Here is a 16,495-nt window from a genome sequence, read left to right as displayed (position 1 = left end):
TTAAGCATATGTAAAGAAGTTGCAGATAATTATAAGACTGATCATGATTGTCCATGCATTGGTGAGGTTGTCGTTTCAGGTAAATAAATATTAGTATTTCATTTGTGTGTTTTAGTTTCTTTTCAACACCATAAATGGGATGTTTTAATTGGAGGTTGCAGTTTAATACGTTAATTTTATTTTTTAAAATAGAGGCTAAAATACTTTCAGATTTAGTTGAGTTATAGTTAAGTAAAATACAACAGGGCTCCTCTGTTCATTTCTGTGAGGGCCCACCAGGTTTTCAGTGTACCACTGCTCCAACACAAATGATATGGTTCCATTAGCCTATGAAGTTCTGCCCATGGATTAAGTACAATATGTTGGAGCAGTGACGCATTGAAAACCTGCAGGACTGCGATCCACGATGGTCTGAACAGAGTCGCCTGATGTAGGCTACAAAAATACCCTAAAGCTCCCCCACCGCCCAAGTTGCTGAAGAAATGAAACGTCAGTGTGCATTGCATTGCCTGCAGTGTCCACTAGATGGCAGCATCGAACTAAAGATGCATATCCACTTACCAGTAACTACTGACGCTAAAGATATAACTTTTAAGGGAAAACTGGGGAATAAAAATGCCCTAACAAGTCAAATTAAAAAAAAAAAACCACGCAAAAAAGGATAACTTGACAAATTATGAATAGATTTGCGGAAGAAACTAAATGGACACAGATTCGAGATGTGTAGGCAGTAGCTACTTCGTGCTGGTGAAAGATAAAGGGAAAAAAATGTGTTTGTTTTGTTGTTTTATCCCCCAAACTTTGTGAAAAGTCCGAAGTGCTACCTCATTCTAATCTACATGGCGCATACTATCCAAGTAATGTGTGAGAGCATCTTTGCTCTGTCTCTTTAACCAGCAGGCTCCCTGTCACCCTGGTCCCTCCCATTCTTGCAGCCCCTCCAGTGTTACTGGCCTGAGATGGGAGCACACACAGCAGCAGCACCATCACGGCAGGAGACGCTTGATGACCCTGGAAATGAACAATAACCGATTGGTGCTATAGGGGGGGAAATGGGACCAAACTGAACCAAGTTGCTCACTGACCGCCGGATTCCATCCTGACAGTAACTCTCATGTCGGCGCGCGCGTTTTGCGCTTTTTATCCATTCTCCTCTGACGCTGCTGGTACAAAAGGCGCTCAGTCCGAAGAGGCAGCACCTGGGATTTACAGTTATATGAATGGGGGGGAAAAAGTGAATGGGAAAGCTACGTTTAAACACCTGGGATGATTAACGCAGAGAGTGAGTAAATTCAGAAGGATTTGAACACTTTCCTTCTTTTTTTTCCCCCCTCCGTGGGAAGCAGACCACCCGTGTAACCCTGAGAAGACATACTGTCATTGTGTAGAGGCAATTTTTTTCCCCCATTTTCAAATCTCAACTATAAAGTAGCCTCTTTTTGGAATAATGAACGAAAAGGATGTTATAATTTCCAGATTTTTCTTGCCTTTCATGAATGGCACATTCCCTGTTTTGGCTCTAATTGAGCAGCCGGGTTCTCTTGTTCAGAATGGGATGCATTGCTGCGACTGCGCAACCAACGACAAGTGTCAGCAATTAGGCTGTGTGTTTGTGTACGGGTTACCTGAAGGGCTGATATAACCGACCACCGTTTTTATTCTGGACCCTTGTTCTCTGTAAGGAGAGCGTGGCGAACTGGACAAGGAAGGTTGAAACGGTGCGCTCTTGGCGTCACACCCCCCCCCGTTCTTATCTGAACCAGGGGTCGGTCACAGAAATAAATCAGGCACAATATGGTGGAGCCGGTGGGATTCATCGAGGCGTGGAAAGCGCAGTTCCCGGAGTCAGAACCCCCCAAGATGGAGCTGCGATCTGTCGGGGGCATCGAGCAAGAGCTGGAGAGGTGCAAGGCATCCATAAGACGCCTGGAGCAGGAGGTGAACAAGGAGCGCTTCCGTATGATCTACCTGCAGACCCTCCTGGCCAAAGAGAGAAAGAGCTACGACAAACAGAGATGGGGTTTCAGAAAAACGCCTCTCAGTGAGGGTATGGACCCTGCAGCCACACAGGGCGCAGAGTCCCAATCCCAGCAGCCTCACATGCAGGAGACTGGTGGAGTTGGAATAGGTGCTGGTGGATATGGTGTTGGTAGCATGGGTGTTGGGGATAGAGGTCGCTATCAGCCTCTTGGAGATGGATCTGGCAGATCCAAACCCAGGCCTCCACCAGCCAGGAAGTCGGCTTCCCACGGAGATGGCCTGGAGTCTGCCTTTGACATTCCCCAGCAGGCTGAGTCCATGTCATGCGACAACCTGGATGGCCTATCACCGTCCAAACAGAGAGGTGGTGTGTCAGCGTCACCCCGCAGACCCACCCTTCCTCCCCCAGACAAAGAACTGCCCTCTGACCCCAAGGACAAGCTTGGGATGGGACTTGGTGTGGCAGCTCTTAGATCCAACTTTGAGAGGATCAAACGCGCCAACTCACACTCTGCAGGTGATGTAGCTAAGGGACAGGAGAAGCAGCTGCCTCCGCCGCCGCCACCACCGTTTTACACCAACATGGAATTCCACCACGATAGGGGTTTAGTGAGGGTCAACGACCGGGACGTGTCAGATAAGATCAGCTCTTTGGGCAGTCAGGCCATGCAGATGGAACGAAAGAGGTCTCTCCACTCGCTACCTGGCAATCTGGCCACTGTGGCAGGTGATCTGAGACCCAGGCCGGTGTATAGGGGACGGTCTACTGAGAGCACCTGTGGGTATGATGCAGAATATGAAGATGGCGAGCCCAATCAGCGGCATTCAGGCAGGGCTAATGGGGGCAAGCCTCCACCTCCTCCTTGGCAACCCTCAGAGTTCCAGGCCTACTCCAGTGTCTATGTTGGAGGGGTTATGATGGGAGAAGGTGGCAGTGGAGATGGAAGGGGAGGTGGTGGTGGGGTCACAATGAGAGATCATGGTGGAGTAGATGACCACCTCCTCACCTGGCCACGCCGTTCTTACTCCCCTGGAAGCTTTGAGGACGCTGGAGGAGGTGGCGGCTATACGCCTGACTGCAGCTCCAACGAGAACTTGACATCCAGCGAGGAAGACTTCTCCTCAGGCCAGTCCAGCCACGTGTCACCGAGCCCCACCACGGCCTTCCGTCGACCCTTCAGAGAGAAGAGCCGATCGCCGTCCCAGAACTCCCAAAACTCCCAGCACTCCTTTGACAGCAGCAGCCCTCCGACACCGCAGTCCCAGAAGCGACACCACCGGCAGGAGGGAGGCCATGTGGTCATGTCTGAGGCCACGATAGTGAGTGTTCGCAAGACCGGTCAAATCTGGCCACCTGCTGCCCATCATGACCTCATGCCCCACGGTAGAGCATCCCATGACAACAGTTTCCATGGAGACCACCTAGGTGAGTGGCTGCTGCTGTATCTAATCTGTTCTGTTTTTAGGAAATCTTCAATCCTACAAAGAAATAGTTAAATAGAACAACAGCCCGTGTGAGCGAATGTAATGTAGTCACGCTGGAATTATATTGGCATTTGTTCCTTTGCATTTTCAGGCTGCTCATCACATGATTAGCCTTTTCTCTTAAAACCACAAAGTAGCTGAATGTTGGGGTGATTGGTAATGTGCGTAGGATTGTGTGCGCATGCACTGACACATACAGAGCTGTGTCCTTTGGATGGCCTTCCGTGGGAGACAGATGAAAGATGCACCTCTGCGTATTCCTGGAATGTCAGTTGGGTGGGTGAACAATGAATGTGGTCAGTCTGGGCTGAAACTATGAGTCTATGGCCTTTCTCAGACGACTCCCTCGTATGCAATTCAAATCACAGGTGTTCTTCTTCTTCCTGCCTGTCTTTCTGTATGCTGCTCTGGAATGTGAGAGTTATCAACTTTTCCCTGAACCAAAAAGCTGAAGCTCTTCACCAGCTTTTAGATTAGATTAGAATAAAGGAAAGAAAAATTCATTTTGGATCTCTCTGTATTTGTATAATTCTCAACCACTGAAGTACAACCTCAGAGCCATGGCACCTAGAACAGAACAGACACTAGGATACATTTGCAGCCCAGCAACTGGGCTAACAGGCTGAATCAAAACAACAATGGGATTTTGCTTTGAGAAAAGCACATTAGGGGGGCTTAGTTTACTGTAAATGCTCAGTAGTTTCCATTGTAGAGCCTGTTGTGGGTCACAAGAGCAAACACTTCATATTGAGCTTAAATATTTGATGTCATCTTTTTTAAACACGAACTTTTGTTTACTAAGGTTTGGTTGGAAGGAATTGAGCACATTTCAGGTGTGTTGTGTCCAAATAGGGTTCTGCTGTGGAAGTGAGTTGTGTTTAAGTGCCTACTGTATTGTATCCTTTTGGACTGGTGCCCTCTTTGACCAGACAGACAGCATGGTGCTGGCATCACAGGCCTGCAACTGAGCCAGGAGGAACTGGGAAGAGGGGCGAAGGGAATATAGATTGTATATATATATATTTTTTTTTTTTAAAAAAGGGAGAAACAGACAGTATTGGGAATGGGAATGCTGAAAGTTTAAAAAAAAAAAAAAAAAAAAAAAAAAAGAGCACTAGTTCAACTTGCACTAAGCAACTGCAAACATCATAACTGCCTTATTAATGCTCTGCTGTTGCATCATGTGATTAATCTCTCAGTTCATTACTGTAATTCTGTGTAGCATTTCTTTCTGCTACCTGATAGCGTTTGCAGGTGTCATAGCATCTATAATAGCTTTATTTGAAGAGATGCAAGGACCCTGGTGGAATTAGTCCAAATGCTTTTCCAGACAGGATGCATTCATCAAAGTACTGTAGCATCCTGTTTGGATATCCTTGCTAGAAACACCTGCAGCAAAAGTGAAAACACATTTTTAATTTATGGCAAAGAAAAAGCAAATACTGTCAACATTTTAGAGCAATGCACAATTCTAAGCTGTAAAACCTTTAAGAATTGACTATGCGTCTGCGTACCCCGATAGCTGGTCTCCAGCTAATGGCTAGCTAATTCTCCAGCTGCTGTGTTCAGGATTATTATTACGCTGTCTGTTCTCTTTGCTTTAGCATATTTTTCCACAACAATGAGCCCTGTGGGAAGTTAGGCGAGCTGGAAAGGCAGCGATAGAGATGGATTCTTCTTTTTGGAAGGGGGGGTGAGTTGTATGTGTTTTAGAGAGAGATGCATTTAGTGGGATAATCTGGAATTTGAGCATAAGAAGTAAAATATTGGTTAGACACCCTGCAGAGTAGTTTGTGTTTTCTAGTTGGGTTAAGCTGATGCCAGACAGGGATGATGCTGGGAGAGAAGTGGATGATCTAGCTGACTCTTGCATCATATTGTGCCCTCGTGGTGTGTGCATATTTCTCTTTTTTTTTTTCTTTTCGCCAAGCAGAATGAAGAGATAGTAAAGGAAGAAGGGTCAGCAGTGTGTTTTTAGTGGGCAGCTGATGATGTTAATAAGAGTAGGGCGGTGTTGTGAGGAAGACTGAGGGAGGCAGAGTGCAAGGCAAAGCTGTCGTTTCTCGCTTCATTGGTCAGGGATGCGGGGGCTGCAAAGAGGCACAGATGGGAAGAACTCTCCCGTTGTGTAACAGAAACACACAGATTCAGGCTCATTTACAAGGACTCACACATACTTGATGTGTACTCATTAATACCTTTAAGGCTGCTTTGCTTTCAGAGGTACCCTGTGGAAAGGTACCTTGTGTGTTCCTCTCGCCCGAGATTTCTTTTCTCTTCTCTTTTAGCAGTAATTGCTTTGTGGTGTGTTTTGTTTATTGCATGTTAAGGACATTTTGAGACACGAGAGCTTCTACATGCTGAGCCGAGATGAGTCATTCTTTTGTGGTTTTGACAATAAAAAGACAGACAGGATGAGTAAAAGATTAAAAAGAAGATATTTCCCTTGAGTGTCGTTCAGTGGGAAAGCAGGGATGCATTGCAAGTTAAGAAGTATTAAATATGTTAGGAGGCAAAAGCATCAGCTGCCAACTCTAAATTTTTTAGCTAAATTGAGCAAACATGAGCTCTTAGATCAAACATTATTCACGCTGTGCTAACGGGCTGACAAGTCTCCTACATTACCTTGCCTCAAATTTCATAGCTTCCTGTTTTGGGGAAAAAAAACAGTTCTCAGTAATAAATATGAAACACAACAAAATGACTTCAAGTAGCAGAAGCAACTTAAAGCTTTTGTGAAGATCATGCCCTGAAGCACTTTCAGCCCTGCCGCCTCAGTCAGAATCAGAAGCTCATCAACTGAACATTTAACTGTTTAAATAAAGGAGGCTTTAACTGCCTGCTGTAATGAAGTTTGTGGTGGATGAAAACTGCAGGACTCTCCATGTTATTTCCATCAATTCATTTCGAGGGAAATCTGCCTCGAAACCTGTGAATACCTGTGGCTTCTTGGCTCTGATGATGGATGCCAAAGCAGGACAAACTTGAGAAGGCCTCAGTCGCTTCATTGTACAATGCCTTCAACTGCCTCCGATCTGTCATGTCAGTAGTTGTTTGTCTTGGCAAATACAACCGTTTCCTCTCTTTAATAAGCTTTTCCGGTTCGGGGATTATCATAAAATATAGTGTGTTATTAGTTATTAGTAGCTGCTTGCTTTAGATCTTGAATCTCTAACTCTGGTTCTGTAGGGCTACTTTCTTGTAGATTTGACATGAAATGAAAGGGGCATTATGTTGGACTTAACACAAACTGCTGGATCCATTTAATTTGAATCAGGTTTGCTGCAGCAAAACCTGTTAGACTGCCATCCATGAGGAGTTGAAGATCCCTGCTTTAGATACAAAAGAATTAAACAACGCTGACCTGTTAACTACACAGTTTAATGCACGATGCAGAGTCTAGAACACCATGACAGCCTGCATTAAAACTGTATAATGCACAGATTGTATAATCTGCCTATACCATGGACCAACACAGTAAACGTTTTATAACAAATGTTGCTAAATATTCTGAAGTATAGGATCAGTTTTATGTTGACTTCAATGAATGAAACCTCCTCATATAAAATATAAGGAGGATTCATCTGGTAAAGGTTATTGGGATGTAAAAAAATGTAGGAGTTTATCAGAAACTTTCATTTTTTTAACTCTATTTTAGCTTCATTTTAACCCACATGATTTCTGTGTGCATGCACATAATTGTATTAAACTTAATGGTGTGAGTGTGTGGGTATGTGTTATGGAATCATGTGTTGGAAAATACCAAAAAAAAAAAAAAAAAAAAAAAGAGTTGCTGTTTTTTTGCCTTGGGCTCTGAGGCCCCTCTCAGATTATGGTATCAGTGTCATTTTGAGTATTTTTCTAATTTGCGGTTTGACATAACAATCCCTCTGTCTTCCTTCATGGCAGTTGATCATGTTGCTTGTGTGTGCATGTGTTTGACTTTCTCATGGTTTTTCTTTTTTTCTTCTCTCTCTCTGCAATCACTGGGCAAAGCTGTGCAAGAGCGCTGCCAATGAGGATGTGAGGCTACATGTGTCTGAGTAGTGCGGGGCGATATGACGATATATATCGTTTGAACGATAGAAAATGTGTATCGTTTCATATGAGGCTCTATTGTTTGCGCCACAATAAGGTGTTTTACTGCAGTATTTTACGTGAAGATGCGCTTTATGGCATGCGCGCTCCAATATAAAAACAAACATGGAGAAAGATGGTAGCAGACGTGTTTCAGAGCAGGATAATTCGCTAAAAGATGACTAACCAACCAAAACTGATGAGCTCGTTCATTAAAGAGGGGAAACTTCTGTTGCATGGGTGCGGTTTGGATATAAAAAGACCGATGTGTAACTAATAACAGACTAGCTCACAGTCCCAACAACGGACTCAGACACAGCTACCGGTAACTTATTTCAGCACCTGCGTAAGAATCTGGATAAAGACTACAGAATAAAGAACAGAGTCAAGGAGCAAAAGCCGCTAAAGCAGCATCAAGTGGTGGCGAAAGCGCTCATAATAAACTCCAAACACAAACGCTGCAACATTCATTTCCCCATGAAACGTCATACAGCCATAGTTCCCGCAGATGGAAGAAGATCACTGCTGCTGTTGCCAAGCACATCTGACAAATTACTTATGACTGACACAAAATTACACAAACAATTTTATATTGTTATGTATATGGATATGGGGATTTAAAATGAGCGATATTGGGATATGAGATTTTGGTCATATCACCCAGCCGTATGTCTGAGTGTTTTTTGTGTGTGTGTTTCTATCTGCAAGTCTGTGAGCCGCATCATGTGATTTGACATTTCCACGTGTGTATGAGGACAGGGAGGAGGAAGAAGACGGAACAGAATGCTTTACAGTAGTCTTGGCGTGGCACAATGACCCCTTTTCACACAGACTGGGGAGTGACTATTGCTCTTAACAAAGCTCCATCAGTGTTTGCAGTTGAGTGAACTTGGCAGGGAAAGCCGGCACACAGTAGCTAAAGGCTCAAAGTCAGACCCTGAGTGGTGGAAGGATAGAAAAGGAGGATGGAAGGAGAGGGATAAAGGGGTGGAGTTGGAAGGAGGAAAGCGGATCTGGTGTTCTTGCCAGCTGGTGCTGAACTTAGCTTTTCATGGGACTGGTGTGACCTGCTCAGACCAATTATACAGGCTCATAACTGTATTTTTGTCCCTTTTACTTAAACCAGCAATGACTCACAAAACTACTTTCTTCTTTATCTGCGTTGACCATAAATAATATGACAATATACGTAATTGTATTCTGACAAAATATTTACAACATAACAAAACCTGCTGGCAGGTCTGTTAGAGTCCCCATCTAACCGAGTCAGATGCTTGGATGCTTTTGCTCATAGTGTGTGGTGTGGTGTGGCTGGTCTGCTGTTCTTGAATTGGCAGAAGACATCGGGGCGAAGCAGTTCCAGCAACTCCCCCACTGAGAGCCAAACTGGCTGGCTTTGTTTGTACGTCAGCAGCAGCCAGAGTTAAATGTTCGTGGATGAAAGGTTTTGAGTGTAAATTGGCTGTCGATTATTTCTGCTATAGATCCCTGGGGAGAGTTTTGGACATTTAACCTAACCTGAGAGGGAAGAGCAGCAGATTAGGATGATCATAATAAGACCAAACATGTGAATGCAAACACACGTAAGCATGTTCTTACGGCCACCCAAATAGTAGTTTTCCTTCCTAGTTTAGGTTTATTTCTACTCCTCTCTGTGTGTGTTTGTTTATTTCTAATGCCAAGCATGCATCCACAGTCTTTGCTATAATGACTGACTTGGCTTATAAAGAAAGAGGGGGGAGTTGGAAAATCCCTTACTTAAAGTTTGGTGACTTCTCTCTCTCTCCATGTGTAACAGCCGCTTCTGAACAGCGGTCATCTTGGCTCCCCAACATGTCCCGTGTTGCTTCATTCGCAGACCTCATCTTGATTGGCTGGAGCTCAAGGAGATTTTCCTGGTTAAATTGTACTCCTGTTACCCACAAGCCTTTGGCTTTATAGTATAAATTCATGGTGGTGTGTGCTCTTGTTTTCCCCAGATCCTGGGTTGAATGTGTGGGTTTTGAATTACAGCCACTTCTCTAAGAGAACAATTTACAATTAGTGGGATGGAAAGAAAAAAAACAGCTCTCTGGTTTCTGGTACAGAGCAGTATGGTAAATATAAAGATGAAAATCTTAATGACTCACACAGAGATTAGTAAAATAGAGCTGTAGTCTCCTTTTAAATTTACTCTGCTTCCAATATTTAGGGAGCTTTCCAGTTATTTTACACATGAATCTTCTGCGTTTTAGTTAAAGCTGTGGTCTTGAGGTTTATAAGGCATAAACTTTCAACCTATATTTCACATTAAAATATGACTTTTATTTTGGAATCCATATTTCTGCTTGCGAGGCTTCTAGCTGAACTATGAAGTGATGATAGCACTTCAACCAGCGATATGTTCAGCATACTTTGACAACTTTTAGTGGAATCTGCTGCTAAAGAGACAGTAACTGTGCCCCCCTCCCCTCCCCCGCCCATATAACACATTGATCCAGTGACCTGGGTCCGTAGTCCTGTTCCCCACACTTTATGTACATGTATGTAATTGAGATTAACAAGTGATGGAAACCCCTTTAATAATCTGATTACTATAAACTATGAAACATTACACCAGACCGCTGCCAGACTAATGCATCATGTCCTATATACAGCATTACTTTTAGGATTATCAGCACTCCCAGACCCACTCTGGCATGTGTGCTTGTTTGACAGCTATACCGGCATGTTTTCATGTTATTTTTCTGATCATGTGGGATTAGTCTTCATACATTTATGCTGGTTATGTCTGCAGTACAGATTTAGGATAATCCAGGTGTTAAATTAAGCTTTTCTTTTATTTAATCATCCATTTTATCTCACCCCAAGCTTTGCTCCTTCATCGTGATCCTTGCCTTTTGCCATTAAACTTTCTGGGCACTCTACCTTCTCTTCAGTAAGGGTTCATTGTAACAGCTGCTTCCAGTTTTCTTTGCTTGGAGCCAATTAGAGGTGCATCACCTTCTCCGTCTTTGTTTCTGTGGGATTTCCACCAAAGCAGGAGGAAAAGCGGGGAAAAGATCAAAGTCGCGACTACCCCCCACCTCCTGCAGGCACAAGCATGCTTCTCTCTGTAATTGTCGGAGAGGGGTTTACCTGACCAATCCTTATAAAACGACAGAATCAATGCCAACTGTCAGCAGCAGGCGTCCTTGCTGAAGAGCAGTAAACTCAGTCAAATCTGTTCCACTGAAACCTCCAAGGCTGTCTCTGTAAGAATACCAATCATTGTTTCTTGTGTGTTCCTCTATTTGGCAACGTTTCTATCCTTTATTGATAACGCGCTCCAAGCACATACACGTTTTAATCTAGGACGGTTGCGTGAACAGTGATCTATAAAATCAGTTTAATTGTCTAATTGGTTAATGGAGTTAACTACAGCTTAATGTCAGAATTAAGGAGGGTTGAAGGGTGTGCGGTCTGCACAGCATTTACCATCCTGTCATTTCCCAAACATGATGACAAGAAAGTCATGTATAAAAATAATGAGAAGCATTTACAGTCTTTTACGTTTAGCTTTTATTTGCAGATGTGGATTTTTCTGCAGAGTTCCATATTTAGATTCTGCTCGATTTGAGGACGTAAATGGTAAAAATGCCGACTCGTTATCCAGAGTGGAGATTCCCTCTTTTCTTTAGTCAGAAGTGAACCACAGGCGTGAAGTTTTCTCCATTGCAAAGCTGAAAGTAGAAAAGAGGGGAGGAAGTATTTCAGACCGTATTAACTTCTGTCACCGATAAAGAGTCACAGCTTGTTCTTGTGTCATACAGGACACGTTTCTAGACTACGTTTGGAACAATAATGGATTCATGTTGTGCATGTGTCACTGCAGGCATGTTACTTAGTAGGGGTAAGAAAATAGAATTAAAAAAATGGAAAATCTGGATTTTTTTTTGCTTCACAATTTTAAAATAGATTTTTGTTAAAAATTCAATTTTTTTTTCCAAACAAATAAAAATAATCCATTTAAATTTTTTTTGTCATTTTTATTGTTTTTATTGATCTTTTAACTTGTCTACTGGGGCGTTATAGCAGCAGAATGATGGTCTGGCTAGTGTGTTGTTTTTTTCTAATTGAAAAAAAAAATTACGAGCAAAAAAATAAGTTTTATACATTTAGTTTGTTTTTGATCTACAAAAATCAGCAATATCAAAGAATTGTGAAAATCGCAATTTAAATGGATTCGGAATCGAATCGAATCGGGACAAAAGCGTATTGTCACAGCCCTATTACTTAGATTGTTTTATTTTTTGTTTAAATAATCTGTACTATAAGGACCTAACCGAAATAATGCTGCTAGACTTTGCAACAACCTGAAGCTACCTTGTGCAAGAAATTATGTACATATGTAAATATGTATAACCATGATGCTTTCTTTTCTCTTTAGTTTGTCTGCTTTGTTTTCTTTGTGTCAGTAAATTTCTGTTTTCAGTTTATTACCTCCGCTAAGGACATTATGTTTTACCCACTGTTTATCTGTTGGTCTGTTTGTGTTCAAGATCACTCACAAAGTTATGGACAGATTTTTATGAAACTTTCAGGAGTTGATGGAAATGTAAGAAGGAAGAACTGATTTCATTTTGGTGGTGATCCAGATCACCGTTTGGATCCAGCAACTTTTTAAAGGCCTTGGCGGATGTTTGCACTCTTCGAATGCTTTTCTAGTTTCTGCTTTGAACAAAAACCAGTCTTTGAAAAAAAAACAAAACAAAGGAAGTAACTTATACTGCAGCAGTCAAACTGTTTAAATCCACAGGCTGATCACTACAAGATGTTTAACTTTGAGAAGGTTCAGTGCTCTGTCATAATCCTAGTGGCATTTCTTTTTCTACTAATTACATAAGTTTGGCTGAGTATAGACTACAGTCTATATGAAAAATGGGCATGCTAGGTTGACTTCAGTGTGTGAGCTTTCATTCTTAGACATCATGATTGTTACCTGTCTGGCTGTCACCATCTCGGCTTTTTAGAGCTTGTAGCAACGTGCAAATAAACTGCTTTTACTAAGAACCTGACAACGCTGTGAAGATTTAGTGGGTACAGGCCACAGTGTTCACCACCATGCTTTTAATAATGCATAACGTTAACTAAATAAAAAGAACCGAAGAAGCCAGTTTAGAGAGAAACAAGAATCTGGTAATATCAATGAAAAAACTTTATACAACAATGTTTAAGCATACAGCATGTGTGTAATCTGCAGATCTGTAATCTGTAACTGGACATGGTAGAAATACGCTGCAAACTTAAAAGCTTCCATGTTGTTTTGGTCTCAGATGTTTTAAGCCTAACTGTGAAAAGCTAAAACAGGAATGCATTTCCAACAATGGAAGAAGACATAAGCATTGAAATACTCTATATCCCAGTCTTGAATACTGATTGCAGTGTATTTGTTAAAAACATGTTAGTTTTCATAGTATGATGTAAAATGTACATTCTGTGACATTTATCATGATAAAATAGACGTACTCATGGATGCATTAATGTAGATTAAATTAGGCTTTGTTACTTTAGAGACGAGTCACCCATATCTGCTCCTTACAAACACGTTTACCTCTCCCTTTGACAATGGTTTTTCTCACCCACTATGTATTTAAGTTCCTTTAATCCCAATAAACAATCCGTTCGATGACAATTAAGTTACATAATCAAAAAGTTGTTTTTTGTACCATAACTCAGATATTAAAACAGTTGAAATTTGACAAACTTATAAAATGCAATCTAGTTAAAACTAAACGATTCATTTTCTGTGTCCATCTAATGAACTTTCTTGCCAGGCCTAAGATGGCGGACGTGTTGGCGTGTCACAGCAGCGGGCTGTACCAGTCGATGCAGCGTCTACATATATATGTCTATGACTGAAACTTACAAAGTAAAACCAGTTCACCTCCATGATACTGAATATAAGGCATGGTCCACCCTGCAGCCCACTGCCAGGTCTTCAGCCAAGGTACTGGTGCAGTTCCAGTTACTCAAAAACACAAACAAATGAATTAACTAATAAGTCATCATCAAAAACTTCAAACAAAATGTGTGTGCTGATTTTTAGAAAACAATGATGTGTTACTGACTAAATCAACTAATGTCAAACCAAAGAAGCTTCACATACTCTCTAGACTAAATCCTGCTTGTACAGAAAACAAAGTATGTGTGTTATGTGTGTGATGCTGTTTCTTGCAGGTTACCACATTTGTGTGTCTGCAGATGCAGTCATGACAGACTGCAAACGTGTTTATTTCTGCAGTAAATCTGGACATTTTAACATGGAAGTCAATGTAAAATAATGTACTGTTGGAGCCTGGCCCATGTGACCGTTAGAGAAACTGCAGGCTTTTTTTTTTTTTTTTTTTTTTACACATATGCAATATTTTGCAGTGAATATTTAAAAAGATAACAGCCAAAGCTTTCACTCTGCCTGAAGGCAACATAGATGAAATATTGATCATTATTTTACAGCCATGTAATATGTCATTATTTCTACCTGCAATGCTACATTTACTATTTTAGTGCATCCTGTTTTTTCTTATTCAGTATTTATTTTTTTTTTTTTTACATTTAAAAAAAAAAAAAAACTTAAATTAATCTCAAACAGCACCATTTGCAACAACAATAAACCCACCTCCTAACTCTAACTCTGACACACACGTATAACAAAACAAAGAGCTCATTACAACCACCCAACCATTTTACCTGCAGCGTCGTACTCCGAGCCCCCTGTCAGCTCCCTCACTCTCTCTCTCTTTCTGTGTGTGTGTTTTCCTCTTTCCTCAGGCTCTGTTGAACTTGGTTTGCACAGGGTAGCTAGATAGGTTTTCTCAATAAATGGCAGTTGTTCAGGGCAGCCAGGCTATTAGGTGGAGATGTGTGTGTGTGCGCTTACGTTAGTGAGATTGCAACACGAGGAAGAAAAATACAGTTGATCACTTGGCTACCTCTTTGTGGTAAGGAAAAGAAGCCAGTGGAGTGAACCACCAGGCTGTAATGACTAAATTCTTTAGTTTATCAGATTGCAGGAGGTAACTGCACACAGGTCAGTCCTCTGCTCTGAAGATGAGTTGGCAAAGTTAGACATTGTCACAGAAAGAAAGTATGGAGGAATAATAGAAGGGTATAAATGAATAAAAAGGTAAGCGGAGATCTGTGTATTTAATTGGAAATGTCCTAAAAAGCGTTCTTCAATTATTTTTTTCCCTCTTTTTGTCTTAACATTGATTAACATAATAATAATAACATGGATTCAGAATGCTGTTGGGAGGATGGCCACTCAGATGGAGAGGCAGGAAGAAAGTCTGCTATTGATAGAAGAACAGAATTGGTCTGGTTGGAACAGGCCTCCCTTATTAAAAGCCTAACAACATTTGCAGACGAAAAAAGGAAAACATTTTACCAGATTGCAAAGAGAAGTTTGATTTCCATTATGCTTTTTCTTTTTTTTAAGTCTCTGCTCCCTTTTATTGTCTTGCTGCAGAGGGACTGGATAAATGTAGGCTCCAGGGGAGGATCAGATTTCATGTTGCAGCCCCCTCCCTCCTTCCACCCCCCTTCCTCCATCTCTTCCCTGAATGCCCTTCTCTCCTTCTGTGAAATCTCTTTTATGTCACTTAATATCCCTTTCTCTATCCCCCTGACCATTTTCCCTCTCTGCCTACCCTGCCTCACTCAGTGCTATTCTGCCTGGAGCGCACTGCACAGCATAAAGGCTGATTTTAAGCCCAATTTGGCCATAACAGATGATTTTCAAGTTTGCAGAGAGACAGTGCTCGTCTAACACTGGCTACGTCGCCATGGGTAGTTGGCAGATTGTGTTTGTAAGGTTTAATTTGTTGCTTTCCATGAGCACTCATGATGAAATCAAATGTTTCCCAGTCCAAGAACAGAATATGATTGTGGACAGGTTAATAGAAATGTGAACAAAAATCATTAGACTGCAGAAAAGAATCTGTCATTTAATGTGTGATCAGCATTTTTTTTTTTTTTAAATCTACGGCTGTGTTGTTTCCATTAGTCTTTCACCCCAGCTCATTGTTAGTCGTCTTTTCTTCTGGCAGCCTGCAGAATCTAAGCCGGCAGTTCTCCATCTGATTCTCCTCCTACATACCTGCCAAAGCGAAGATGGAAAAAAACAACTTTGTAGGTTTTTCCCTTTCAACCTGTGCTCCCCTCCTGAAATGTACCTTATGCTACCTTGTGCGAATAAGCCCGACAGCGAGATAAGAAATGCGCAGTAAGGGTGTGATGTTTCATCAGGTTGTTTCTTTATTTCATAAAGCACAAATTTCCCTTCTCAAGGGGCACATTAAGGATCATCTTTTCTAGGTGCTGCTGGTCAGGTCCCTGATTGTCAGCTACCAGAAGCTCAAAACCAGGACTGAGCAACCCCAGTCCTTGAGTGCTGCAGACCTGCAAGTGTTACAAGTTTCCCTGCTGAAACACACCTAAAATCAATGGGTAATTAGCAAACTTGTTGCAGCAGGGAAACTCCTGACATTTGCTCAAAAGTGAGCTCAAAAGTTCAAGATTTACTAAGGTTTTCATGGGTGCAACACATTTACACCACCCTGCTGCTTATCTCACAAATACATTTTCCTTGCAAATATGCCACCACGTAAGAAAAGAAAAAGCAGGACTTCCAGCAGTATGAGATTTATAATCAAGAAGCAATGAAAAACAATGACATAATTGACCAAATGCAAATATTCTTTCTTTCTGTGCGAAGTGAGCATGCTAGCATACTATGCTAGCACACTAGCATAGCATGGTAGCATACTATGCTAGCACGCTAGCATACTAGGTTTGTGTTTGTTTTTTTAACACATCTATATTTAAACCAAAGAACAAATTCCTTGATACTATGCGGTGTGGTATGTCAATAAAACAAACATAACAAGAAATGTTCCTCTTTACTGTACATGTGGTCAAAACAGTCTCATGATAA

At 41.7% G+C, this 16,495-nt stretch overlaps 1 protein-coding gene across 1 annotated transcript in view; it reads left to right on the top strand.

Moving 5' to 3' along the window:
* Window positions 1–1,794: 1,794 nt before the first annotated feature.
* Window positions 1,795–16,495, top strand: part of bcr (BCR activator of RhoGEF and GTPase) — a gene marked incomplete at its 5' end in the record, with an annotated part of 78,425 nt that continues 63,724 nt past the window's right edge. Inside the window, one exon of the mRNA XM_079256247.1 lies at window positions 1,795–3,406. Within this exon, the coding sequence (XP_079112373.1) occupies window positions 1,795–3,406 (1,612 nt within the window). The remainder of the gene's footprint in view (window positions 3,407–16,495) is intronic.

Source organism: Telmatherina bonti (genome assembly GCF_933228915.1).
Source record: "Telmatherina bonti genome assembly, chromosome: 17".
Classification (NCBI taxonomy): Eukaryota; Metazoa; Chordata; class Actinopteri; order Atheriniformes; family Telmatherinidae; genus Telmatherina; species Telmatherina bonti.
This window is presented reverse-complemented; position numbering and strand designations above follow the sequence as displayed.